The sequence below is a fragment of the Meles meles genome, chromosome 19 (assembly GCF_922984935.1).
Source record: "Meles meles chromosome 19, mMelMel3.1 paternal haplotype, whole genome shotgun sequence".
Classification (NCBI taxonomy): domain Eukaryota; kingdom Metazoa; phylum Chordata; class Mammalia; order Carnivora; family Mustelidae; genus Meles; species Meles meles.
The window spans coordinates 11,492,989-11,510,781 of record NC_060084.1 but is presented as its reverse complement, the minus strand read 5'-3'; the positions used below and the strand labels follow the sequence as shown (position 1 = coordinate 11,510,781).

The window sequence follows — 17,793 nt, the reverse complement described above, 5'->3', positions numbered from 1 at the left end:
CAGTCAGGCATCCCCAACAAGAGGGGGTTACCTGGACGATCAGGATAAGCACACTCTGTGGGCACCAGTCAATAAATCCCGTCCACATGAAGATTCAACTGGATTTTTTCTATTTTACTTCATGTAGCCTTTTATTTGAAGTATAACAGACACACTGAAGAACACACAAGTCTACTGTACTGCTCAATGAAATTACACAAAGTGAACACACTTGTATAACCAGGCCCAGCTCAAGAACCAGAACATGAACCAGCCTCCCAGAAGGCCCCTCAGCATCCCTGGAACGCCCCGTTCCAGGCATCAGCCACTACCCCATCCAAGAGCCATCCTGACTCCAAATACCAGAGATTAGCTTTGCCTTTCTTTGACCCTTAAACAAACAGATGCACACTCAAGTGTCTGGATTTTTTCACTCAACCTTCTCTGTTGGTCATCCATACTGTTCGTTGTAGCTCAAGTTTATTCACCCCCATTCCGAAACAGTGTGTCATTGCGTGACACCATGTGTTTATCCATTCTTCTGCTGATGAGCAATAAGGCTGTTTCCAGTGCGGGGCTATTACAAATAGTACTGTTTTGAATATTCCCGTACATCCAATCAGCTTCTAAATATTTCACTCACAATCAATCAAGGGCCACCAAACACTTGAGGAAAGCCTCCAAAATGAAAGGCAAGACTGAAAACAAGAAAGGAATTCAGGAGAAACAGAATTTTAAAAAACCCAACAAAATCCTTTATAACTCTGGCACCTGGGTGGCTTAGTGGGTTAAGCCTCTGCCTTCAGCTTGGGTTATGATCTCGGGGTCCTGGGATCGAGCCCGGCATCAGGCTCTCTGCTTGGCGGGGAGCCTGCTTCCCACCCCCCCATGCCTTCCTCTCTGCCTACTTGTGATCTCTCTCTCCTTCTCAAATAAATAAATAAATAAATAAATAAATATCTTAAAAAAAAAACAAAACACCTTTATAATTAATATCCTCAAAGAGGGTCCCTGGGTGGTTCAGTCGGTTAAGGGTCTGCCTTCAGCTCAGGTCAAGATCCCAGCATCCTGGGATCAAGTCCAGCACTGAGCTCCCTGCTCAGCGGGAGCCTGCTTCTTCCTCTCCCTCTGCCTGCCATTCTGCCTGCTTGTGCACGCACGCGCTCTCTCTCTCTCTGTGTCAAATAAATAAAATCTTTAAAGAAAAATAATGTCCTCCAAGAATAAGAGAAAATATGGCATTCGTGAAATAGTGACTTAAACATTTTTCAAAAAACTTTAAATTTGGGGGCACCTGGGTGGCTCAGTGGGTTAAAGCCTCTGCCTTTGGCTCAGTCATGATCCCAGGGTCCTGGGATCAAGCCCCACATCGGGCTCTCTGCACAGCGGGGAGCCTGCTTCCTCCTCTCTCTCTCTGCCTGCTTGTGATCTCTCTGTCAAATGAATAAATAAATTAAATCTTTTTAAAAAAAAAACTTTAAATTTTTTTTTAAACTCTTGAAAAGTACAAATATGATGGCAGAGATTTAAAAAAAGAACAAAGCTGATAAGAAGGAGCCAGTCAGGGTAGCCGGGGTGACTCAGTGGGTTAAGCCTCTGCCTTCAGCTCAGGTCATGATCCCAGGGTCCTGGAATCTAGCCCCGCACTCTGCTTAGCAGGGAGCCTGCTTTCCTCTCTCTCTCTCTCTCTCTCTCTCTCTGCCTGCCTCTCTGCCTACTTGTGATCTCTCTCTGTCAAATAAATAAATAAAATCTTAAAAAAAAAAGAAGGAGCCAGTCATGTGAAAATACGCAGAATACACATTCAAGGCTGAATACCACACACCAAGTGATAAGTGAAAGTGTTTCCTGAACAAAGGACTGAGTTCCCGGCGAAGATGGCAGTCTGAAGACACAAATGTCATTCTGCTTCCCCTGAAACCCCAGTAAAATCATTACAGCAAAAAGACTTTTAAAAAGCACAAACCTACAAGCTAAGTAGATATGTAGCTGCATTGTACTAGTTTATATTTGCAAAAAGCAACACAGGAAGGATAAACAAAATACTAATGAAAATAGGTATCTTATAAGGGTCAGGGTAGAACAAAGTGGGATAGTCAGGCGTAGAAGCAAGAACTCTCTGTGTTTATCTTTCTGAAGAATTTTGAAAAGCCCTTAAATTAAGAACAGTTTAAATAAACAAATACTTGTTTGAATGAATGTTTGAAGCAATAACAAAACTGACAAGGGAAGGATTTATTCCAAAGACTTCAGAAACAGTATTTTGACTATACACCCTTAGCAAGACCCATTGTAATGACAACACAAACAAATAAAAAACAACTCTATTCTGTGTAGTAATATTGATTTTTTTTTCTTTTTAATTTTATTTACTCATTTGAAAGAGAGAAAGAGCATGGCGGGGGGGAGGGGCAGAGGGAAAGAGAAGCAGACCACTCCCCACTGACCAGGAAGCCCAATGAAGGCCCCAACCCAGGACCCTGAGCCACCCAGGCACCCAATGTTGGTATTTTGAAACTATTTCCTTTATATAATAGGCTAAAGCAAGTAAGTATTATGTTGTCAGGGATCCAGATCTTCAAAGCAAGAGAAATGACCCACGATTATAAAAATCAAAGAAATCTGATGAATATTCAAATGTTAAAACTGAACTAAAATATCAACGTGAGAGGCGCCTGGCTAGCTCAGTAGGTGCAGCAGGCAACTCTTGACCTCAGGGTTGTAAATTCAAGCCCCATGCTGCGTGTACAGATTACTTAAAATTCAAATCTTTAAGAAAAAAAAGTATCAATATGAACTCTAACTCTTTTTAGGATAAATATTTTCTAGTTCTGTTCACTGAAGTGGCATAGAAACAATGTCACTTTGGTAGCAATGGGCATCTCTTCAGAGTCCAGATTATATACCTTGATACGATTCATGATGAAAAGGGCTCCCAGCTAATTTCAGGTCTGAGGGAAGGAAAGCGTAAGGTGAAACTGGGACACCTTGCTCTGTCAGAAAGCAAGGAAGCTATTTAAGAATAAAGGGTCACGGGCACCTGGGTGGCTCAGGTCATGATCTCAGGGTCCTGGGATCGAGGCCCGCATCGGGCTCTCTGCTCAGCAGGAAGCCTGCTTCCTCCTCTCTCTCTGCCTGCCTCTCTGCCTACTTGTGATCTCTGTCAAATGAATAAATACAATCTTTAAAAAAAAAAAAGAATAAAGGGTCACATTAAAAGGAGTAACTGTTAGTAGACTAAAACACAATCAATAAAATCTCTAAGTCCTTTATATTTTTCTTAAAAAAAGACAAAAAATACATTGTATAGGGGTGCCTGGATGGCTCAGTCTGTTAAGCATCTACCTTTGGCTCAGGTCATGATCCCAGGGGTTCTGGGGTTGAGCCCCGTGTCTGGCTCCCTGCTCCGCGGAGAGTCTGCTTCTCCCTTTCCCTCTGCCCCTCCCACAGCTTGTGCGTGTGCTCTCTCTCTCTCAATTAAATAAGTAATTTTTAAAAAAATTTTTTAAAGATTTTTTACTTATTTGACAGATAGAGATCACAAGTAGGCAGAGAGGCAGGCAGAGAGAGAGAGGAGGAAGCAGGCTCCCTGCTGAGCAGAGAGCCCAATCCCAGGACCCTGGGATCATGACCTGAGCCAAGGGCAGAGGCTTTAACCCGCTGAGCCACCCAGGTGCCCCAATTTAAAAATCTTTAAAAAATAGTTTATACTGGGGCGTCTGGGTGGCTCAGTGGGTTAAAGCCTCTGCCTTCGGCTCAGGTCATGATCCCAGAGTCCTGGGATCCAGCCCTGCATCAGGCTTTCTGCTCAGCAGGGAGCCTGCTTCCCCCTCTCTGTCTCTGCCTGCCTCTCTGCTACTTGTGATCTCTATCTGTCAAATAAATAAATAAAATCTTTTAAAAAATTTTTTTAAAAAGTTTATACTACTTAAAGCTACTATTAAAATTATTACCTAGTTTGAAAGTTAATAATTAAAGAAGAATAATCAAACATTTATCCTGTTCCAATTGATGAGAGAAAGCAATACTTTACAAAAGAATATCAACTAATAAATGTAGAAAAACCACAGAATTAGAAAAATATCACTTTTCACACTGTAATGATAGTAATTTAGGCAAGAATTATTGGAATGTTCACAAAAAATGAAGTTTTAACCATTAAGTATATTACAACACAGAATACTTCAGTTCCAAGGGAAGAAACAATTACACAATAGAGGGGTGGGCTCTCATCCCCTGAATCCAGTGGTCGCAACCATGGGAACCAACCTGGGATTGTATATCTTTCGATGTTATACATTATGAAACACACAGTCAGCTATAAGTTATTCTAGCCAAAAATATTTCATATGAACCTACCAAGCATCCAGATCTAACTTCCAAAAATTTCAGAGCTCCAGAATTACAGAAAATTCAAAGGACAAAGGAATAACCTAAAATACCCAGGAGGGAGCCATAAGGCAAATCCAGAAGGAGAGACATTCTGCAGGACATACTGCGTGATCTCTTAAGCAAATCAGTGTCATTACAGACCATGCTAGATTAAAACGTATTTAAAGGATGGGACAACGAGATGATATGGTAGCCCTGAATCTAACTGCGATTTGAATAAACAAGCTACAGTCTGTTCAGGGTCAAGTGGGAAAATCTGAACAAAGTCTGTATATAGGATGAGTCCAAAGTTTACTGAAATGAACACGGAGAGACTGTTCACTAAAAAAAGCAGGTTATAAAGTAACCTGAAAAAGTATGACTTCAAATTGGGGTTAAAATACAAATATCTATACCTGGGTGTAGAAAAGATCAGAGTTCACTACAGGATTCTTTTTTCTTTTTTTTTAAAGATTTTATTTATTTATTTGACAGACAGAGATCACAAGTAGGCAGAGAGGCAGGCAGAGAGAGAGAGAGAAGGAAGGAGGCTCCCCGCCGAGCAGAGACGTGGGGCTCGTTCCCAGAACCCTGGGATCATGACCTGAGCTGAAGGCAGAGGCTTTAACCTACTGAGCCACCCAGGCACCCCACTACAGGATTCTCTAAAGGACTAATATTGATAATGCATGGGTGGTGGGAATGCAATGATTCTTTTTTTTGTGCTTAACCATCCAAATCTTCTCATCTTCTACAAAGCTCACACACTACTTTTGTAGTAATATAAGGTTATTTTTTCCCCATAAAAATGGGTAAATATTGCAAACAGTTCAGACAAGGAGAAAAATACGGCTCTGATCTTACATATGTAAAAAATGCTCAAGTCCACTGATAAGAGATAAGCAAATTTTAAATTATACACATGCACAAAATGATCAAATTGCATGCAGTTACTGTAACAAAAAAAAAAAAGAGAGAGAGAGAGAGAGGGAGAAAGAAGCAGAATAACATCCCTATAGAAAAAGAAAAAGAAAAAAAAAAAGAACACAATGAACATATCTTGTCCAAGGACTCAGACCTTCTAATCACCTTTTTATCTAATCACCTTTTTAGTCCCCCGTGGTTAAACATGAGCCAAACAACTAAGAGTTACTGAAAATCTGAGAAAGTATCTAATAAAACCAAAATACACAGGGTGAATAAAAATCACCATGGAGAAATATTTCCTCATATTATGAGGCTAGTATTATCTGATATTAAAACAAGACAAGGAAATTACAACTACAAACAAACATCCCTCAAAAACAGATACAAAAATTCTCAACAAAATACTAGCAAACAAAATTCAGCAATGTACAAAAAGATTTTATTTATTTATTTGGTGGGGGAGTGCCGGCAAGCAGTAGTAGGAGCAGAGGGGGATGGAGGGGGAGGGGGAGAGAATCTCAAGCAGACTCCATGCTAACTGTGCAGCTCAGTTCAGGGCTGGATCTCACAACCCTGAGATCATGACCTGAGCCGAAATCAAGAGTTGGACACTTGGGGCGCCTGGGTGGCTCAGTGGATTAGGCCGCTGCCTTCGGCTCAGGTCATGATCTCAGGGTCCTGGGATCGAGCCCCGCATCGGGCTCTCTGCTCTGCGGGGAGACTGCTTCCTCCTCTCTCTCTGCCTGCCTCTCTTCCTACTTGTGATCTCTCTCTCTGTCAAATAAATAAATAAAATCTTTAAAAAAAAAAAAAAAAAAGAGTTGGACACTTAACCAACTAAGCCACCCAGGCACCCCAGAATGTATAAAAAGAATAATACATCATGACCCAATGAGTTTTATCCCAAAACTAAAAGGCTGTTCAAAATTTAAAAATCAATTTTTAATTTTTAAACAAAATTTTAAAATCCCAAACACTGTAATGCACTATATTAACATGAAGAAAAAATCACACATAATCCTACCAATAGATGGAAAAAAAGCATTTGACAAAATTAGCCTCTCAGCAAATCAAGAGTAGAGAGAACTTCTTTAACCTGATAAAATGCCTCGGTGAGGAGCAGTATACACACACTGCCAGGGTTTAAATCCCAGCTCAGCTACTCTGTAGCTGAATGATTTTGCGCAATTTGCTTAAATTCTCTGTGCCTCAATTTCTCTGTCTGCAAAATGGGTAGAAGAGCACATACTCAGTAGTGTTATGTGAGTGAGCTAGTAATGTGTTAGTTAATGTAATGGACTTAAAACATGCAGACACAGGGGCGCCTGGGTGGCTCAGTGGGTTAAAGCCTCTGCTTTCCGCTCGGGTCATGATCCCAGGGTCCTGGGATCGAGCCCTGCATCTGGCTCTCTGCTCAGTGGGGAGCCTGCTTCCCTTCCTCTCTCTCTGGCTGCCTCTCTGCCTACCTGTGATCTCTGTCTGTCAAATAAATAAATAAAATCTTAAAAAAAAAAAAACACGCAGACACAAAAGGCATCTGTAACCCATAGTTAATATGGGTTTCAGTAAATAGTGAAACACTGATAATCTCCTCTTACAACTGGGAACAAGACAAGGATGTCTGCTCTCACCACATTCAACATCATACTGGAAGTCTTATCAAGAGCAGTAAAGCAAACAAAAGAAACAAAAGGCATACCTATTGGAAAAGAAGAAATGAAACTGTTTCTTTTTATTTATTTATTTGACAGACAGAGATCACAAGTGGGGGGGGGGTGTCTGGCTCCCTGCTGAGCAGAGAGCCCAATGTGGGGCTCGATCTCAGGACCCTGGGATCATGACCTGAGCCAAAGGCAGAGGCTTTAACCCACTGAGCCACCCAGGTACCCCAAAACTGTTTCTATTCAGGTATCATGGTCTATGTTTTATTTGGGGGGGGGGGCCTGGAACTGTTAATTTTGGTGATGGTCATTCAACTCTAGTATTTATCAAAACTGATAGAACAGTACACTGAAAAGAATAAATTGTACCGTACATAAGCTAAACATCAAAAAATTTAAATTAGTATCAATACCCATAGAGCAGTAAGATACTTCACTATGAAATGAGAACATGAGCTATAAAAAATGACTAGAGAAGAAAAAAGTTATTCAAATTTAAAAATATGAAAGGAGGAAAAAACACAAGAGTTTAAGATACTGAGAATTCTTCCACTAAGTGGGAAAAAAAGTTAAAAGAGTTAGAAAATATGGGGCACCTGGGTGGCTCAGTCATAAAGCATTTACCTTCGGCTTAGGTCATGACTCTGGGGTCCTGGGACTGAGGCCCGCATCCGGCTCCCCGCTCAGCAGGAACCCTGCTTCTCCCTCTCCCACTCCCCCTGCATGTGTTCCCTCTGTCTCTCTCTCTGTCAAATAAATAAACAAAATCTTGAAAAAAAAAAAAAAAAAGAGAGAAAATAGGAGATAAAATTAGAGGGCCAGTCCAGAAGATCTAAAATAAGAGTCAATATCTGAATAATGTTTCCAGAAAAATAACATAAAATGAAGAAAGGAAATTACCCCCCCCCCCCCAAATCCAGAAGCCAAGCACTATGGATGAAAACTGACTCATACCACAGTACATCATTGTGAAATATCAGAAAAAACAGGAATAAAGTGAAGATTCTATCAGCTTCCAAAGACAAACGGGTCTTATATAAGTGAACAGAAATCAGCAAAACAGACTTCTTAATTGAAACACTGGAAGCTAGCAAGTAATAAAACAACACCCTTAACATTCTGATGGAAAGCTATCATTATCGTTACCATATCATTATAAAGCCTAGAATTATTATTACAAAACACAGAATTCTGTACCAGACAAAGTATCAGGTATGCCCTGGGGGTCACATAATTACTTTTAGAAATACTATTTTGACACCCTGAATATCTATTATACATCTTCTGTCCTCAAGTAGTTGAGAATTTATTCTCATTTTGGTGGAACATACCAAGAAAAAAAGGTAACACAAGATCCAAGAAACGGAATCCAACAGAAAAGGGAGATAAATGGAACACCCAGAGTGGTGATGGGGACAGGAGATCCTACGTTTAAAAGTGATAAAACCGGGGTGCCTGGGTGGCTCAGTGGGTTAAGCCGCTGCCTTCGGCTCAGGTCATGATCTCAGGGTCCTGGGATCGAGTCCGCATCGGGCTCTCTGCTCAGCGGCGAGCCTGCTTCCCTCTCTCTCTCTTTCTGCCTGCCTCTCTGTCTACTTGTGATCTCTCTCTGTCAAATAAATAAATAAAATCTTAAAAAAAAAAAAAAAAAAAGGTGATAAAACCAGGGACGCCTGGGTGGCTCAGCTGATTAAGCGGCTGCCTTCAGTTCAGGTCATGATTCCAGCGTCCTGGGATCGAGTCCCACACCTGGCTCCTTGTTCAGCAGGGAGCCTGCTTTTCTCCCTCTGCCTCTGTGCTCACTCTCTCTCTCTCTCTGATAAATAAATAAAATCTTTTATAAATAAATAAATAAAATTTTAAAAAGTGATAAGACCAAGGCAAACCAGAGGTCAGAAGGCAAAGATGGACTTCAACATGAAAGTAAACGATTCTTTACTCAATCTGATTGCCTTGGGAGACGACTTATAAAAGTCTGAGAGTTTAGGGTCAAATTAACATTAAGGACATGGACAACTACGCAATGGCAAAATGACAATTAATTCCACACAAAAAAAGTAGAGTAGGAAAAGCAATCAGAGTATACATACACCACATGGTTCAGACCTGAATGCGGTGTTCAGTTATTACAAAAAAGTAAACAGGGAATACTGATCTAACCAAGATTGGGGCATAGGAACAATGGCAGGCTGGGGAGCTGGGGAGGGCCTGAGGTTGGAAGGGTGTGTGTTTTAGGAATGATCCCGATGACCTAGGAGGGTATTAAAATAAGACCTACCAAGCACGGGTTAAGTCAACATAAAACGAAAATAGATTAAAAAGTGGATAAAAAAGTAGATAAAAAAGATTAAAAGGTGGAAAGCAGTTTCTCTTGAGGAGGAATGAACAGGGATGCAGAGTGATGGGAACTGTTAGTTTTCAAATAAAGGCTTTTGAGCCTTCTTTTAAAAAAAGATTATTTTATTTTAGAAATGGAAGGAGGGACAGAATCTTAAGCTGGCTCAATCTCACCAGCCTGAGATCACCACCTGAGCCAAAATCAAGAGTCCCACCCTTAACAGACTAAGCCATCCAGGCGCCCCTGACTATGTTTAAGTATAGGTATGCACAAGTTTGATTAATGTGAAAACTAGTTTACAGGGCGGCTGGGTGGCTCAGTTGGTTAAGCGACTGCCTTCCGCTCAGGTCACGATCCTGGTGCAGGGAGTCTGCTTCTCCCGCTGACCTCTTTCCTCTCATGCTCTTTCTTTCTCGCTCAAATAAATAAATAAAATCTTTAAAACAAATGAAAACTAGTTTTCAAATAACCACTTCGGCCATTACCGTAAGACCAATCTTGATAAACAGGAATAATGGAAACGCAATCAGGGAAACCAGTTGGGAAGCTATAAGCTAATCCTAGTGAAGAATAATGGCAGTTCAGTAACCGTGAGATTGGCGAGGAAGCGGTCAGAAACCCATTTCCCACAACACAACAGAACTTACTGACTGCTCGAACCAGAAGACAGAAGGTAAGGATGAATGATGGGTTTGGGGGTTTTTTCCCTCTGAGCGACAGTGTGAATAGATACTTTAAATGACATGGAAGTCTGGGGAAGGCGTAGGTTCGAGTGACAAGATTTATTCTGGGCCGCTTTAGTTTGTAACAGTTTATACCGAAGAGAGAGAGAGACCTGAAAAACGAGAAACAGGTTTATGTCGCAAAAAGACAAAATGCACCATCAGATGAACTTTCCAATAACCCTGTGAGGGCAAAAAGTGGAGAGATCTTAGACGCGGTGCTAGCGAGCAAGTCCCTCGGGACGGACGGTCTGACGATAACGTCCAACGCTCACACTGCCTCGCATTAGACTGAGCGCGGGTGCAGTCGGTCCGCGGACCGACCGACACCGACTGCATCCCCAGAGGCGGGCCGCGTTCACGTGCGGGTTCCCGCGAGCCGAGAGGGGGCGGCGGCCCGAGGCAGGCCGCGAGCGGCGGGTGCGCGAGATGCCCCCGCGCACAAGTCTCGGCCCGCGGCGACTGCCCGGACGGAGCAGGCGAGCGAGGAACCGGGAATTGCGCGGCACGGTCGCTCGAGACCCGCGCCGCCGGGGCCACCGGGGCCACCGGGCCACGCACCGCCGGCCAAGCGCGCCTCACGTGAAGCGCGGGGCGGAGCAAACCTCCTCTCGCCTCCGGCCAAATCGCTCACCCGACGGCACGTAGTCTTCGTCCTCCTCTGAGGTAGAGAAGTCTTCAGAGTCGAACTCCTCCATGTCGCTGCCGCGCGGGGCGGCCGGAGCCACAGGACTTCAGCAGCTGTCCCGAACGGCAAAGCCCTAGGGAGAGACCATAGAGCTGCAGCAGGGGCGGTGGTGGCTGGGGTGGGCTCCCCCCGACCCCCCGCAACGTGTGCGCATGCGCAGAGAGCGCTACGCAGTCCAAACGCGACATTTCCGGGGCCAATGCCTCGTGCTTGACGGTACTGTAGTGGTTGACAGAACAAGGGCTCCGCGCTGGAGCGATGCATGCTGGAACTTGTAGTCTTCAGCACTGTCCGGTCGCTCTGATTTAATAAATGCGTTTAAACAGAATTACGTGTCTTTGGGCATACAGTTGATCTTCGTTATTCACAGGTTGGTATTTTCGAATTCGCTTACTTGCTTAAACTTATGGTAACCCCCAAATCAATATTCGCCGTGCTCTCGGGGGTTATTCGCGGACATGCGCAGATGGTGAAGCTCTTGAGTCCACCGCCGCTGCGATGTACTCGCTGAGGTTGAACCAAGCAGATACAAGGGGCTTTCTTGCTTATCTCTCCTGCTGTAAATAAATGTCCTTTCGCAGTCTATTTAGGAACACATTTTGTGCTTCTTGGTGGTGATTTTGCTGTTTAAAATGACCCCCAAGCGTAGTGGTGAAGCGCTGCCTAGCGCTCCTAAGTGCAAGAAGGCTGTGATGCGCCTTATGGAGAAAATACGCGTGTTACACAAGCTTCGTTCAGGCATGAGCTGTAGTGCTGTTGGCCGTGAGTTCAACGTTAATGAATCAACAATCCGCTACACCAAGAAAAAGGAAAAGGAAATTCGCCGATCTGTGCGTGAGGCTGCCCCGGAAAGTGCTAAATAACGTCTATAGTGCGTGAGGAAGCAATGGAGAAGATGGAAAAGCGGCTAAGTTTATGGATTCATGAGATGACAACTGATAAAAAAAAGTGTGGTGGACAGCATTGTCGTGAGGCTGAAAGCCAAAGAAATTTACGGTCATGTTACCCAGGGCCAGAAACATGTTAAACCTTTCTCCCCTAGCCCTGGCTGGCTTGCCTGTTTCAAAAGGCAGTGTGGTGTGAACAATGTGAAACTTGCAGAGGAGGCAAGTTCTGCAGATGAGGAGGCTGCGGAAGAATTTAAGAAATACTTGGTGAATGTTATACAAGAGAAAGGATATGTGGAAGAGCAGGTTTTCAACGCTGATGAGACTGGCTTATTTTACAAGAACTTTGGCAAAAGAACCTATGTAACTCAAATGGCCTGCAAAGCCCCTGACTTTAAACCATTCCAAGACAATGCAATCTTGCTGTTGTGCGTCAATGCCAAGGGCGACTTCAAGTGCAAACTCCTAATGGTATACAGAGCCCAGAACCCACCAGCACTGACAGGGAAAAGCATGAACCATATGCCGGTCCACTGGAGGTGGAACAGAAAAGCATGGATGACATCCGATTGGTTCCACAACTGCTTCATACCGGAAGTTGAATGCTATCTCCAGGGCAGAAATCTTGCCTTCAAGGTTTTATTAATTTTGCATAATGCCCCAGTACATTGCTGTGAAGAACTCAAAAATGCCCACCCTAATGTAGAAGTTCTTTTCATGCCCCCAAACACCACGTCTCTCATCCAACCTCTGGATCAGGGTATAATAAAAGTTTTCAAGGCACACTATACCAGGGAGCTTTATCGCAAGGCTGTTGAGGCTCTCAATTCCAACATGGAGACTACCATGTTGGACTATTGGAAGTCAGTCACTCTACGCAACGTTATTGATTATGTTGGGACAGCCTGGAACAGCATCAAACAAGTTACTATCAATAGCTGTTGGAAAAATGTTTGGCCAGACTGTGTGCAAGATTTGGAAGGCTTTGGGGCGCCTGGGTGGCTCAGTGGGTTAAGCCGCTGGCTTCAGCTCAGGTCATGATCTCAGGGTCCTGGGATCGAGTCCCGCATCGGGTTCTCTGCTCAGCAGGGAGCCTGCTTCCCTCTCTCTCTCTCTCTTTCTGCCTGCCTCTCTGTCTACTTGTGATCTCTCTCTGTCAAATAAATAAAATAATAAAAAAAAATCTTTAAAAAAAAGATTTGGAAGGCTTTGAAGGTGTTACAGAAAATATAAAGGACAGTGTCAAAGACATAATGCATATCGCATGGCAAATAAGTGGGGAGGGCTTTGATGACATGAAGGAGGAAGATGTGGAGGAAATTCTGGCAGAGAAGGCAGTAGAACCCACCAATGAAGACCTGGACGAGACGGCAAAACAAGGCATTGGAGTCAGCCATGATGAGGATGGCGATGAAAGCCAGCCTAACACTTCAAGAACAGACCCTCTTTCAGTGACTAAAATATCAGAATGGAATTCTGCCTTGGAAAGAATTTTCAGTGACATGGAAGAGTGTGACCCTATGCTTGATCGCAGCCTCGAATGTAAGCGCCTCACCTCCACGGCATTTGCCCCGTATGCCAAGATGCTTAAAGATCTGAGGCAAAAAGCAAAGCAGACAAGGCTGACCCAACTTTTCGAGCCGGTTTGGGGCGGGGGAGTTGCCAACTCCAACAAGTCATGAGAGACATATGCCTGATGTTGAACTGCCGAATGTGGACATGCTGCCCTCTTCCTCTTCCGCAGAATAAATTCCACCTCCTTCTTCCTTGGTTCTCGTGGGGCGACCAAGGTTTAACCACACTGTGTGCTGCCGCCATCACACATTCCGCCGTTCCGTCAACAGTGAGATTCTAGTTAACGTTTTCATGAAAATGTCTGATTTTTTTTTCAGGACGCTGTTTGCATTACTGTGCGGTATACGGTATGTGGTCACAGTTCTGTGTTTACGTGAATATTGTATGTCTTACCGTGTGTTTACTATATCACGGCATGTGTGCATATGACTGGGAAAAGAGTTAATACAGTCCCAGTACTGTGGAGGACATTCCACAAAAGTGCTGTGACTGAAATATTGTTTCATTATAAAGAAACACTGCACATAACTATTGTAAGAAATGTGTATTAAATAAGGTGTCTTTGAACAGAAACACACATAAGACAAGATTATGTATTGGTGTTGACAGAAATGTTGGGAGCAGAAACTCGCAGGAACCCAGCCCTGTATTTCCCCCAGTAGTGGTGCGGTATGCGCAGAGTGTGCACGATGACTTTAGAGACATAACCACTGTCAGCAGGAATCGACTGCATTCTAGAATTCAGGCATCATCGCACGAATCCTTCAAATGAATCCATATGGAGATAAAGCCGCGTACAATCTTTATAGTTTTACCAGACTAAAAATTTTTAAGTTATATGTACGAGGGTTTCAGTTTCTGCGCATCTTGCCAATACTCTTGTCTCTTTGATTAAAGCCATCCTAGTGGGTGGGAAACAGCATTTCATGGGGTTTTTGATTTGCACTTCCTGTTCAATAATGATGTTAAGCATATTTTCATGTCTTTTTTGGCCATGGTTTATGCCCTTTGGAGAATGTCTATCGAGATCCTTCTCCTGTTTTAAAATCATGTTGTCTTCTTATGGTTGAGTTGTAAGAGTTCTTTATGTATTCTGAGTACCAGTCTCAAAAACACGGGCCTTGAAAATACTTCCTCCTGTTGTGTGCCATCGCTCTCTTGATGGCATCCTTTGAAGCACAGAATGTTTTCATTTTGATGAAGTCCCATTTCTCTCTTTTTCTCATCCCTGGTGCTTTTGGGCTTCTAAGCCCTTGACTGACTCAAGATCACAAAATTCAACTCCTATTTTAAGTTTTATGATTTTCGTTTGTGATTTAGGTCTATGATCCATTTCAGGTCTCCCTTATGGGAAGAGAATAGAAAAATAGATGTGAGATTTGGACCCAATATTTGGACGTTTAACATGCTCAGCCTTTTCCCTTGGACAGGGTAAATGGAACCTGCAGTGACAAACTATGGTGTAGCCTTTTGCCCCATCACCAGGGTCCAAGTCTGGGGAAAACAATGTTCTCTAGCCAACTCTCTCCTCCAGCATCATCTCATTTCTCCCAGTCTCCTTTTTATAGCTCACTAGCACGCCATGCATTTGTTCAAATTCACTAAGTTTCTAACCACTTGAAGGATAACCAGGGTAGGAGCTGTTTTCCATTGTTTCAAATAGTTTAACGAAGAGGCCAACTCCAGCTCAAAGGCATGGGTTGCTTGACACAAATAGCATTTTATGTGGATTCATATTAATTGCAAGAGTTTAAAGATATATATTTCAGATAATCTGGATTTCCAGGGGCACCTGGGTGGCTCAGTTGTTAAGTGTCTGCCTTCAGTTCAGGTCATGATCCCAGGGTCCTGGGATAGAGCTCTGCATCGGACTCCCCGCTCAGTGGGGATCCTGCTTCTCCCTCTTTCTCTGCCTAGCTCTCTGCCTACTTGTGATCTCTGTCAAGTAAATAAAATCTTGAAAAAACAAAAACAATCTAGATTTCCAACTTCCCTTGAAAAACTGAAAATCTGGCTCAAAGTCCCACCAAGTAGAAATAGGCTGGAACTAAGCAGTGGTTGGCCCCTGTGGACAGGGCTCTCCAGTTGGCCAAAGTACAAATTCCCAAACTCCCTAGAAGATTCCAGGTTCATTATTTTAGTATATGTGCTGCCGAAGCGAGCACTCCAGGTTCATTATTACTGTTGTCTTAGCAATAGTTTATGGGGTCCACTCTACCATACTCAGCACTTTTAGCCCCTCATCTTACACAGTCTCTTTCTGTTGTCCAATCTGGGGTAATCACCTTTTGAAAATTAAATAAAAGTTCCTCATGCCTTGGGTCCTGGATACATACAATCTTGGGAACTTTTGACCCCACTGTGCGTGTAGGGTTCTCCTGGAGTCCTTGAAATTGTTCTGTGCCTTGTGAGTAGTATTCACATAAATGTATGAATATGTAAAAAGTCATCAAGCTATACATTTAGGATGTGTGCACTTTAATATGTATTATACCTCAATAAAAAATAATGAGAAAGAATGGATGGGCGGTGTCCTGCCAGACATTGTATGTCTGTCTACAACTCCTGGAACTGTATGGGTTATGTGTCTTGTGCCCATGATGTCAGAAACCCAAACTGGACAATTTGCTGAAAATGGCAGAGCAGAAAAAGACTTCTGTGATGTCAACAAGTGCTCAATCGACATGGTAGCTGCTCTTCATGTGAACCTACTGCTGAAATATTTTTTTTCGTACACTTTATCAGCTCTCAGCCATCCCAGTGTGGAATCAGACAAAAAGCTTCTTGATGGCAAGGTACCGCAAAGTACAGTTAACAGGACTCAAGTTCCCATGTGCATACAGTTTAATCACATCTTTGAACAAGAATTTTACCATAAATTAGTAAGAAGTTGAACGTAAAAGAAATACAGATAAACATATGTTAAGTAGTAAGCTATTTAAAAACCCAAAAATCTGGGGCGCCTGGGTGGCTCAGTGGGTTAAGCCGCTGCCTTCGGCTCAGGCCATGATCTCGGGGTCCTGGGATCGAGTCCCGCATCGGGCTCTCTGCTCGGCAGGGAGCCTGCTTCCCTCTCTCTCTCTCTCTCTCTGCCTGCCTCTCTACTTGTGATCTCTCTCTGTCAAATAAATAAAAATAAAAAAAAATAAAAAATTTAAAAAAAAAACAAAAAAAAAAACCAAAAATCTAAGTCAGACTTTATTGCAAAAGATTAAATTCATTGGTCACTGAAAAAAGAACCACTCCAGTTCACAGAATTGAAATTCTTTATTGATAAACATTTATACTAGAATTAGAAATGTCAGTAGAAAAATAAAATTTAAATAATTTTCTGTTGTACAAAGATTTGATCATTTTGACTATAGCAGTTAGTGAAATAATCTAATACAAAACTTAAGCTGATTTTAGTCACAACCAGCCTAACAGAATGCACAAAAAAGAAATGCACGTACACAAAACTTACTGTGTGTGGATAGCTAAGGGTACGAGGGCTTCACATTCCAGGAAATGATGTCTTAGGAAAAGTTGGTATGCACTGCAGTTGTAACAAGAGCTTAATTCAAACCAGAGCAGTCAGAAAGGGCACATACAATTTAAAGTTTCAAAAACATAGGAGTGGTTTAATTATTTGCATCAACTTTTTCTCACTGATTTAAACACTTCCTAAGAAGTAATGTTTTCCTGCAAAATTAAAAAATGAGTTAAGGGCACAAAGAGGGGCACCTGGGTGGCTGAGTAGTAAAGCGTCTGCCTTTGGCTCAGATCATGATTCCAGGGTCCTGGGATCAAACTCCACATCGGGCTCCCTGCTAGGCGGGAAGCCTACTTTTCCCTCTCTCATTCCCCCTGCTGGTGTTCCTTCTCACTGTGTCTCTCTCTGTCAAATAAAGTCTTAAAAAAAAAAAAAAGCACAAAGAGACATCCTTCTCTTGGAATATTCATTATACATTTGTATATGGACTTGTCTTCATGAAATGCCTTCATCTCCAAACCCCCACATTAAAGAATGAAGCTTTTATGGTTGGGAGCTGCCTCCCCTGCATTAAAAAAACGGTGGGGGTGGGGGGGTAAGAAAGAAAAGTGAATGTCCAGCTGGGAAAGTATGGGTTGTATAGGCCCTAAGAAAGCCAGTTGTTGGCAAAACTTCTTAAAAACAATATATAGTAAAATAAAATGTTCAACACATATGCCAATATTTTTCCATCTGAGTGACTGCCCCCAAATAATTGTGTATTTGAAAATTTTTTAAAAAGAAAAAAAAAAAAACCCAGTGTGAACTAGACATATTCTTTATCATTCAAATAGTTTCTCCTTAAAAACATTTCAAGCTACAAAGCTCCATGTATACAAAGGTCTATATAAATTAATTCACAGGAGAATGTTCACATACTGGGATGGATGAAATATTAAATAATTTAAAGACACATCTTATATTTAAAGGTTTTAAAAAGCATGGGTAATCAAAATACAGCAAAGAAAACAGATGGAAACAAAAACACCTTTCAAAACACATTAGAGGCACCGGGGTAGCTCAGTCAGTTAAGCGTCTGCCTTCGGCTCAGTTTGTTATACCGGGGTCCTAGGATCAAGCCCCACATCAGGCTCCCTGCTCAGGAGAGAGCCTGCTTCTCCCTCTCCCTGCCAC

General features: G+C 42.6%; 1 protein-coding gene across 1 annotated transcript in view; it reads right to left on the bottom strand.

Moving 5' to 3' along the window:
- The window catches only part of CFDP1 (craniofacial development protein 1), a 128,682-nt gene extending 117,837 nt beyond the window's left edge, over positions 1 to 10,845 (bottom strand). The window contains exon 1 of the mRNA XM_045987864.1: positions 10,633 to 10,845. Coding sequence (XP_045843820.1) covers positions 10,633 to 10,696 — 64 coding nt within the window. The 5' untranslated portion in view covers positions 10,697 to 10,845. The remainder of the gene's footprint in view (positions 1 to 10,632) is intronic.
- Positions 10,846 to 17,793: the final 6,948 nt, after the last annotated feature.